Source organism: Medicago sativa, chromosome 7 (assembly GCF_051527215.1).
Source record: "Medicago sativa cultivar Bolivia chromosome 7, Bolivia_mono, whole genome shotgun sequence".
Classification (NCBI taxonomy): domain Eukaryota; kingdom Viridiplantae; phylum Streptophyta; class Magnoliopsida; order Fabales; family Fabaceae; genus Medicago; species Medicago sativa.
Genome location: NC_140755.1, coordinates 49,771,034 through 49,782,370, shown reverse-complemented (window position 1 = coordinate 49,782,370; position 11,337 = coordinate 49,771,034). Strand labels below are relative to the sequence as shown.

At 36.5% G+C, this 11,337-nt stretch overlaps 1 protein-coding gene across 1 annotated transcript; it reads left to right on the top strand.

Moving 5' to 3' along the window:
* Positions 1 to 620: 620 nt before the first annotated feature.
* LOC146906448 (uncharacterized) lies at positions 621 to 4,135 on the top strand. The gene is made up of 4 exons (XM_085726378.1): positions 621 to 2,076; positions 2,156 to 2,267; positions 3,420 to 3,498; positions 3,696 to 4,135. Exons 1-4 carry the CDS (start codon positions 2,050 to 2,052, stop codon positions 3,829 to 3,831), a joined length of 354 nt encoding a protein of 117 aa, XP_085582504.1. The 5' UTR covers positions 621 to 2,049; the 3' UTR covers positions 3,832 to 4,135.
* The last annotated feature ends 7,202 nt before the right edge of the window (positions 4,136 to 11,337 follow it).

Here is an 11,337-nt window from a genome sequence, read left to right as displayed (position 1 = left end):
TTGAATCACATTACTTATTTAAAGATGTTCATATGAAATAGGCTTTTAAACAGGCTAGCTGGCCTAATCAGACTTTCATAAGGCCAGACTCAGGCCTAAAAAGTAAGCATGCGACAGGCCGCAGGCCAGACTTAGGCCTTGCAAAGCCTAACTCAGCCTAGCTTATTCCCATCCCTAATCATATGTCACGCATGCAAATTATCACAAAAGTGAAGCCAGAGACTATTTTAAAAAAAAATATTTTGAAGGGACCTTTTTGAACAATTTTTTTTTAGAGGAACTAAAACTAAAACGAGGCTTATTTGTAGTGACTAAAATCATATTTTAGCCTTATATTGATTATCGGCAATTGAACTTGTTCGGAGTAGCTCAATGTTTTTTTTTTTTTGGGTAGCCAAGCCAACCCATGTACATGAAAAGCTACGCCCCCGGTTAAAAGGGAAAATTTTTAGAATTTTAAATAAATTTTAGGGGTAAAGGTATAATTGTGGGGGGTATAAGGTAAATTCTTCACATATGGGCCATGAAAAAGAATAATGGGCTAGTCATACCCGACTATACGTAACTAATATGTAACCCTAGCGGCCGCTCTATAAATTCATTTTTTTCCTGGTTTTGGCATGTTGTTTAGTTGTTTATGTTGCAGTTGAATATTTTTGATATGAGAGATATCTATTGGAGTTTTTTTTTGTTTCGATAGATGTTCTCTTATTAAAGAAATTCACATCTGGAACATTCATCCTTTGGTTTTTCAATTTGTTGTTTTACTTGTTATATGATTTGGTTTTTCAATTTGTTGTTTTTCTTGTTATATCATAGATCTCATAGATCTATTTTTATTTTTGTTCTTGTCTTTACAACTGCTTGTTGAATGGTTTTATTTTGTTTGTGAGAGACATCTATTGGAGTTATACCTTGTCTATCTTTTGTTCAATAGATTGTTCAAAAAAAAAAAAAAATCTTTTGTTCAATAGATATTCTCTTTTCATGGGGTTTCAATTGTTGTTTACTTAGGGGAAGTGGTATATCAATCTAGGGGTTTCAATTTGTTGTTGTTATATTATACATAGATCTCAGATTTCCCTTGTCTTCCATACTTTGTGATATTGCCTTCTATACTTTCTTATTTTTCAAAAAAAAAAAAAAAACCGTGGGTGCCATACGTGTCACTTGGGTTCGAATGTCACAAGACATTGATACACCCAAGCACTTGGGTGACATTGGCCAATCACAACTTATTTTTCAAAAGAAAAAAACCTCGGGTTTCATACGTGTCACTTGGGTTCCAATGTCACAAGACATTGATACATATTATAGATAGATCTCAGATTTCCCTTGTCTTCCATACTTTCTTATTTTTCAAAAAAAAAAAAAAAACCGTGGGTGCCATACGTGTCACTTGGGTTCCAATGTCACAAGACATTGATACACCCAAGCACTTGGGTGATATTGGCCAATCACAATGTCACAATGCTTGTGTTTCTCTCTCTTTCATAAGCATTGTGACATTTTGATTGGTAATGTCACCTAACTCTATGTCACCCAAATAGTACCCCGCATTGATACACCTATGTCACTTGGGTGACATTAGACAACCACAGTGTCACATGTGTCCACAAGTATTATATGTGTCACATGTGTCCACAAGTATTATATGCTTATCTTCTGCACTTTGTTTTAGTTCAAATTTTTTTTTTTTTTAAAAAAAAAATGCTTGAGGGTGCCATATGTGACACATACATTGATACACCCAATTTTTATATAAAAAACAGTAGGTCACATTACATTGATACACCGTATGTCATATACCAAAGTGCTACCACATTGATAGGAATTATGCCTCATAAATCAATTATGTAGGGGCCTTAACTGAAAAGGGCCTTGACGGACAGAAGTGATCAAGCCCACGCACACACTGCCTTTATATTACATCCCCACTCCTTTGGCGCGCACAGAATTTCTCACACACCATTTTCATTACTTTCTCTTTCTACTCCTTCGTTACCTTTCTCTTTCTACTTCTCTCATTCTCTCTCATTCTCGAGAGAGATGGCAATCAACGTTGCCCAAACGCGGGTATAATTTTGACTCTTCTCATTACTTTCTTTGACTATAAACGTTTCTTGATTCTTTTTTTTTTGGATCTTTTTTACAGGCACAGATCTTGTCTTTGATGGAAAATGTGGTTGCACGCTATAAGATTCTGGCGGACAAGGTGGGGGATCCTGGGGAAGTTAAAGAAATACTGAAATCGGAATCAGTCACCAGTAAGTTACTACGCTCTTTTATGAAATTGAAATTTGAAAATGGAAATTGGTAGAATAATTTAGGGTTTAAGTGTGTATCGTGGAAATTGGAAATTGGACTGCTATAGCCTAGAGTAATTTAGGGTTAAATTCTTACTGTTTTTGCGGATTTGTAATTTGTATACAGTTGCACTTTAGATTATTAATATTGTTGCCGTTTAGACTAAATTTGCAACTACTCAATTGCGCATGTGGTTTTAGTTGAAGTATCTTGTTCCTTTATAGGGAAGGTTCATTGGATATGTAGTTGATCTCATGGATGCTTCTAATTTAACTTTGCAACGTGATATAAAAAGCTATCGTCAAAGTGATTTCTAACTGCTAAGAAAAGCTGTGCGTAAGATAATAAATTCAATGTGAATAGTTTTATTCTAAATAAATGTATACCTTGCATGTACGTAGTTTCTAAATTAGAGCTGGGTTTGATCAAACTTATTGAGTACATCGCTGCTATATTACAATGTTTGTACCAAATCACATATTGCAGAACAATAGCAGTTTCCTAAATAGTGGTTTGGACATGACTATATGACTGCTATAGCCGCCGCTCTATTTGACATCATGTTAAATTAAATTGCTTATTGTAGAACAATAGTTGTTTGTGTTAAAATTCCGTTATAGTGTAAATTTATTCGAACAACTTCATACTGTTCTTGTGGATCTTTGTTTCAAATTCTGCTACGCCTGTGTAAACCCGGTTCCAATAGAAGCTTCACTTTTTACATTTGCTTTCTGAATTTGGGATTGGTTTATGGTATGTTACTTAGTAAAAAGTAGTATTGTCAATCCTGAATGAAAATTATAGACTTGTGATGTATGTAAATTAGTTAAAGTCAAATTTCTATAGATGAGTTTGTGATGCATGTTGCTGAATGTTTGGGAGTATTTTGTCACAGTCGGTGTTTTCAAATAAGCACTATCTGTTGTGTCGTTCAGTGATATGCAAACAGTGTAGTCAATGTGGTTGGCAGAAAATAGCGGCTTGTTCAAATTCCGCTACACTTAAGTGTCATAGGGCTGCTATTGCCACTGCCTGACAACACTTTGTGCTATAATGCATATTCCATATCAGTCAAATTTCAATGATATTCGCTTGTATGTTTAAACTTTCAGGGACCGAGCGTGAACTTGAGCAGGATTTTCATTCATTGAGGCTCGCGATGCGTCAGATCGGACTGAATTTTGAAAATATGTTAGCTGTAGATGTTTTCCTTGAAATAGTTTTACCTAGCATTCTATTTTCCTTGAAATCTAGTATTCTATTTTTTAGTGGTAACTTGTAGATGTTTTCTTGAAATAGTTTTACCTAGCATGCTGTCACTTTAATGACTTCCTGTTTTTCTTATCATCACGAACTCTTTCTAAAAGTATGTCTAATAATCTGTGCAGAAGGCCACCACCGATTGTGGCTGAGTCTTACCGTCACCGTGATTACAAACAGAGGCGGAAGGCTATTCATAAGAAGAGACAGGAGTGGAATAAGATTCTTGAGAATCCCAACGCGCTCTGGGCTCTTGGTGACTGATCTGATACTCTTGTTAGTTGAAACTAATATTCGGGTGCTGTTTAACTCACTTAGTTCATGAGAATCACTTTATTACACGGTTCATGTAATACTAGTTACTGATTTGGGCTTTGAGTCTCTTGCCAGCTGAAACTTTTGTGTGCTGTTTAACTCACTCTTAGTTCATGAAAATCACTCGATTACATGGTTCATGTAGTACTAGTTACTGATTTGGGCTTTGAGTCTCGTTAGCTGAAACTTTTGTGTGCCGTTTAACTCACGCATAGTTCATGAAAATCACTCGATTACATGGTTCATAGTACTAGTTAATTTGGGCTTTGAGTCTCTTGTTAGCTGAAACCTTTGTGTGCTGTTTAACTCACGCTTAGTTCATGAAAATCACTCGATTACATGGTTCATGTAGTACTAGTTACTGTTTTGGGCTTTGAGTCCCTTATTGATGAATTTAAAATTTATATTTGGTGGTGTTTGAAAGTGAAAAGATTCTTTGGCTATGATTAATATTTGGTGGACAAATCTTCTGAAATGTTTAGGGTCTTTTGATTTTGCACTTGTTTAGCCTCACTGGGTTCACATTGAGTTAAAAACAATTTTACAAGTAAAATTGAACACTACATTTTTACAAAAAAACATACATTGGTTATGGGTCATTTTATATGTTACTCAAAACTCAAATTATTCATCCAATGTGAGACTTTAACTCACACTTATCATATCATAATCTTGTACGCTCCACGTTAAAAAGACTTGTTTTTCAAAAAAATTTGTTTGGATTATTTTTTCAAACATATGAGATGGACGTATTAATATAAACCAAACTCATAAAGTTAATGGTATGTGAGGTGTTAGCTCGATAGTAGCTGAGGCTTACGGAGTCTACCTGGCGATGGAGCTTGCTTCACAGTGCGGTTTCTTAGATGTTCAACTTGAGTCAGATAACGAGACCATAATCCAGATCCTTACCGGGGAAAAGAATAGTCCTAATTCTTATGTTGGCAACATTATTGATGGCATTAGGTTTAGAATGGGGAACTTCAGACGGGTCACCTTTAGTCATGTGGGTAGGAAGGGAAATGGCCCAGCTCATAAACTGGCCCAATTTGCTTTAGCTGAACCTGATAGGGTGTGGTTAGAAGAAACCCCCCCTTGCATTGTACAAGAAGTCCTTTGGGACATGTTTAATCAATAATAAATGCTAGTCTTTATTCAAAAAAAAAAAAAAGTGTTTAATGTCGTAATTTTAATGGATGAAATTCAAATATGCTTGGAGACAGTTGTAAAATAATAACGGATTCCCCTGCCCCCTTTTTTAAATAAAAAATATGCTTACAATTATGATTAATGACGTCATAGATATAAATATTTTTTTTTGAAGAATAAAAAATGGAATATATATTAACAACGGTCACAATTACAATCTGTCTGAGAATCAAAAACAATAACAGAAATTAGTCGATACCCAAACAACGTAAAGGGTCCGACCACCATCTTTGTGAACCATAAACAAAACTAGCATTAGTAGCTTTTAGCCACCACAAAGACGTATGTTTAACATTATCCATCAAGTCTGTCACTGGAGTGTGAACATTGTTGAATAATTTGTTGTTTCTTTCGTTCCATAATGTCCACACACACAATAGCCACAAAAGCTGCATAAATGAACGTCGGGACCTCGACGTACCTATAGTGTTAGTAAACTGAATGAAATGAGCATGTATATTATAGGGATCAGCTCCTGAGATGCCAAGCCAATTCCTAACATGTTGCCATAAAGCACCAAAAATTTCACAGTGAATGAACAAATGTAGTAATGATTCGTTGTTCCCACACCCCGCCACACATTCAATGTCAGCGGGTTGTATAATACCACACCTCAAAAGGTTCTGTTTTGTTGGCAATCTGTCCCGCAACAACCTCCAAGCTAGAATAGAGACCTTCAAAGGTACCTGCTTATGCCAAACAAGATCTCTCGTTTCATCACTTAAAGTAGCTACCTGTGTGGTAAGAATTTGGTAAGCTCCACGTACAGTGTACCCCCCCACCCCCCCAGAATGTCAGGGAGCCACTGCCACATGTCAGTAACGTCAGTTTGCAAAACAAAATTGTTAAGTAAAAGGCGACACTCCCCTAACAACTCCTCCTTCCACTCCCACAACCTTCTCCTCCATCTCCACGCTTCTCCCCCTACCTCCCAACCTAGAGAGAACACATCAGCGACTGTCATAGATATAAATATTAATAAAAATGTGACCATTTTGTGAGAGCATAAGTTGTCTTGCTTGTCTCATAACAAACTAAGTTTTGAGATGAGGGAAAAATAGTTTTGTACACTCAGTTCTACATGATTCCTCAATATTATAATAAAACATAATTATGATTATGATTAGCTCAATATTATAATAAAGTATTCAACAAGGTGGTGCTGAAGTCAAAGTGCAAGAGACGAGATGGATAAAAATAATCAAATTTTATTTAGAATAAAAAATTGGAACCACTATATATGACTATATGTAATCCAAATAAGAGGTTCCATATTTTGACATCAAATTTTGGATTGTTCAATTAAAAAAGAAACATGTCATTGAAAATGTCATTAAACAAGTCATATGATAAGAAAGAAAGAAAAAGAATTGGGTAAAATCATCTTGAGACTCATAACAAATTGCTTGATGAACTACAATATGTGCATCAATTGTTGTTTCCAGTACATCACCCGTAATCCAAATGACATTTACATCTTAATTAACCACCGACTGATCAAAACATTTGACTATTGTGTCAACATTCATTCTCTATGAAAAAAAATTCTTTTTATAAAGATAAATAAAAGGAACACATATTTTGGACTGAAAAACTAAAAATATGAATTAATTTATAACAATTTTTAAAAGGAACACATATTTTGGACTGACATTTTCACTGTGCCAAAGTTACCCTTCGTTAACTGCAATTTTTTTATGTTAAAGGTAAATATTATTTAATTTAAATCTGCAAATATAAGTTCATGAAAAGTTTCTTCTGGTCAAAGGTTAAATGTCACTATAGATTTTGGAATTTGGTATTTGAAATGCTTGCAAGAGGGTCATGTTTGAGAGATTGGTGTGACGATACCATGGCTATAGGTATCAACTTGGTTTAGATTGGCCCCTCCCCATGGAATTAATTTTTTTTCCCTAATGTCTTGCAAGTAGCCCTAGGCTTCAATTAGATTATATTCTTCAAGACTAATCCTCGATATTTTTCAATTGCCTACTGTTTATTTAGGAAATTTGTACATATTGTAATTAAAGTTCATAATTCTTTGAAGATATATACACGATGCTTAATGATAAGAATGTTTTTCTTTTTTTGGCAAAATGCTTAATGATAAGGATTGTTACGCCTTGAAAAGGACAAGGGATTTATTATGTCCAACTTCTTCACATGAATTTTGGAAAATTTGACATTTCATACAATACAACTATATGTAAATTGACATATGTCTCATTTCATAAAAGAATTGATTTGAGTTACACGTTTGTATACTTTCTCGTAAGACATTTTTGGTAATCAACCATATCCATGCAGTTGTAGGAATTCCATAGAAAATCAAAATTTGTAATTTATAGAAGTAGTTTATAGGTCAATTCCAGCAAAGTTTAAAACAGTATTGATGTAGGAGGGTTTTATTAGTAATTTAGTAGTATTTATTATTTAGCTAAATCTTAGTATTTTTCTAGAACTCTCTATTATTATTACGTTTTATTTTATTTTGGTCCACGGGTTTGTTATTTCTTTCACTATATAAGCAGAACTTATGTAGCCTAAGAAACACTTTTTGATTCAATAAAATTATTCGAGATTTTCTCTCAATTCTGGTGGATTCCGGAAACCCTTATTTTGATAGGTTTGTCGCTTGCAACCCTATTTTCACAAGTTTGTCGCTTGCAAACTTGTTCTTTTCTATCTAGGTTTAGCACTTGCTAACCCTACGCTTCTGTACTGCGTCAGTTGGTATCAGAGCAGGTTTCTCCTGTTCTTTTCCTAACGGATCAACCATGGGAGATGAATTGATGACGAGGGAAGAGTTTGCCGGCATAACCGCGACTCTTACCACGACCATCAAAGCTTTGTTAGACCAGATGGTGGCGTGGACAGCTAAGGTTGACAACAACAACGCCAACAACAACAACAACAACAGAAACAATCCGAACAGAGGAGTAGAACCAATTCCGGTTATTAGGGTTTGTAATAACATCCCTACTATTGTTACGTACCGAAAATCAAAATATGCCAATGAATCTGATTTGGAATACTATGAGCGTAAATATTACACAAAGTTGAAGGATGATTACTACCAATTTGAAATCTACGATTCGGTATATCGTTGTCCGTTTTGTTACAACAAAGATTACTCCTTGTTCGGCCTTTTGAGACATGCTTTCAGAATTGCAGGTTACCCGTGTTCGCGTAAGATGGTTAAAGATATTGCTAGGCACTCTGTTTTGATAACGTATATTCTAAGAATTCTTACGCAATTGAAAGAGGAGATCGACGTTGCTCAGACGACCGAAGCGTTTCCGACGTCTATGAAACTATCGAAGAACATTCAGTCACCGAACCTGTTGTTAGTATTGTGGAGACTGATGAGCACATGGTTTCACTTTGTGATGGACAAAATAGGAATGATGTACAACCAAAAGAAGAACCAGAAGAAAAAGAAACTGAAGAGCCTGAAGTAATTGAGGAACAAACTGAAGAAATCACAGAGGAAGAACCTGTCGAAAAGGAACAAACAGCGGAGAAGTATAAATTTATTTATGATGCTGTCTTGAATGAAGAGGTTACGAATGATGAGGTCTATCATGAAACAGTGGTACCCTTAGTTCCAAACAACATGCCAGCGACAGTAAAAGAAAACAAATCTGAAACTAAATTTCAAGAACAAAATATTGATAGAGTTGAGTCCACTGACATAGATCAAACAATGTTCAATGAAGATAATAAATCTGAAGCGCAACTTTGTCAGGAAACTCGGTGTTTAACAGAATCACCTCTGAGGCCACCACCGCAAGATTTCTCTACCATAACTCAACGATCACCATCGTCAATATCTGAATTATCTCTGGTAATTTTGTTCCCACCTCCACAACCATCGGAACTCAAATCAGAACCTAACCTATCTTGGGCAACGAACGACAACAAACCACCACCGCCTCCAAAACCACCTGTTCGGAGTGCTGATATTAAACTGAATATTAGCAGTGATGAAAATCTACAAAATAGGAAGATTCCTGCACCAAAGACAGCCAGTAAAGTCGCTCTATCAAAAACAGGAGGATGTTGTTCATCACAATCATGTGAAATCTCCAATCCTCTTCAAGTAGATAAATTTCAGGATACATCAGATGTCTTTGTGGACCGCATTGTTACTGACTGTGAACCAGAACCGCCAGACAAGGTTGAGGTTGACGCATCGCTGTCCTCAAGAAACATCCACCGCGCTGCTATTAAGGAGAGTTCGCTGAAGACCATACCGGCTGGAATTTCAAATGGAGTACTCGATGTAGTACCTGGATTTGGTGCAATTGCAGGAGCTGCAATAAGCTCACTCATGGACGTTGCTAAGGTTAGCTTTATTGGTTCAACAGATGAGGCACTTGCGATTGGAAGGTTATCAGCAGTGGATAAATATGGGTTCTCTCAACAACTCACTGTTTTTTCACTTTCAGAACCACCGACAACCAACCACCGAGATTCGACGACGTGTGAGAATCATTTGCAGTTGCAGCCGAAACTAACACCAACATGTAAGATGAAACTATCAAGGTTTTAAGTCAGGGAGTTGAGAATTACAGACCGAATATTAGATTGGGAAAAGCTAAAACGTACAATGTTTGAAGAGTTGCTACCCAATACATTATTGAACAACAATTCCAATGCTACTGTGAGAAAATCGCTTTTAGATTCATCATGGGAAACAAATCTGAGTGAAGATAAATTGCTCCTAGCAACAAGAATACAGTTCGAGCAGTACCGCAATATAACTCCGACGCCACCGCCAAAACCGCCATATCAGTATTTACAGCGGACAAAAGCGATATTTCAAACGGATATGGAGCACCTGACAAAAGGTTGTTCTATTATTCAAGTTGAGACTTTCAACTCAAAGAAGAAAAGAAATGGATCGTTTTGTTGAGAAGGAATGTTGACAACAAAACTACTGCACATTGGAAAGGAGCAGCAGAGAAGGTACTAGGTTTTGGAATGGGACAAGATTATAGTACTAACAATTTAATTAAGGTTGTTAGGATGTGGGTTAGTTACAACAATTGTTGTTGTAAAGAGTATAGTGTTGAAGAATATGATCTGAGAAGTGATTCTTGGAGAACAATTGAAAGTGTTAATCCATGGTGTTGTCAGTTTGACACTTTGTTTTGCATTGCATTTCAACAAAGTTTATTATTGGTGGGGGGAAATAAAAGGCTTGACTACAACCATCCTTGCATTGGATGTAGGACGTGGGATTCTTCTCGAGGTGTTATTGCCAAAAGATGGTGATATTAGTACTTCAAGTGGTAGATATTTGGTTTGTCGTGATTTATGTGACCAAAATGCTAACTTTGGCATCTGGGTGTTAGGTGGAAGTGGAAGTGTTGTTGATTCCTGTTGGACCAAACTTCAAACTGTAGTGCATAGTTCACCTTGTGTGCCACTAGTTTTTTGGAAGGGAAATGAGTTTCTTCTAAAATTGTTTGACAAAGTAATATCTAAGGAGGTTGAAAACGCAGCTAATGAGGCTGACAACTTAAGAAAAGCTTCAATATTGCTTCAATCAAAACCAGAAGAAGTGGAGGTTGATGCATCAGAGATGATGAGTGAGTCTCTCCCTAACTCAAACGAAATCCACCCCTCTATGAAAGTGAAAGCAATCGAGGAGCAATCTATCACCAACAATGTGTTTCTGATTTCAGATGAAACTCTTCCATCCATGGAACCAATGGATGAACACTCGGTTGGTATGAGAACATCGATGGTGGAATCAATGATGTCAATTGTTCTTCTGCCTCTTCTCAGCAAAGACGCAAGCTCGGATGCATTCTATAACATCATCACTCGTTTTGACGACACACTGTATTTAGCACTTCCGGTGGTCGATTTGACAAGTTGCAAAGGATCTTTGATTCATCTTTCTGGGCTTGAATACATAGACATGTCATTTTGCAGAAGACGTAGCGATCTACCCAATAGCTTCTTCTTATAGCCAAAACTTGCCTCATTAAGAATTGATGGGTGTTCGCCACCAGAACCTCCGGAAGCGGGCTCACGATGTCTGATGACTTCACCGTCACCGCCGGAAAACCTTCAGCCGGCAGAGATCAAATTTGTCAAAACCAATTATACGGCGAAAGAGAGTGAGAAGGATCTAGTGGAGACAATGGCAAAGTATAAAGGTGCGGAGTTGGGTGAGCAGAGTCCACATCCTTTTGCAATTGTAGGTTATGCATATAGGAAGATGTTAGATGA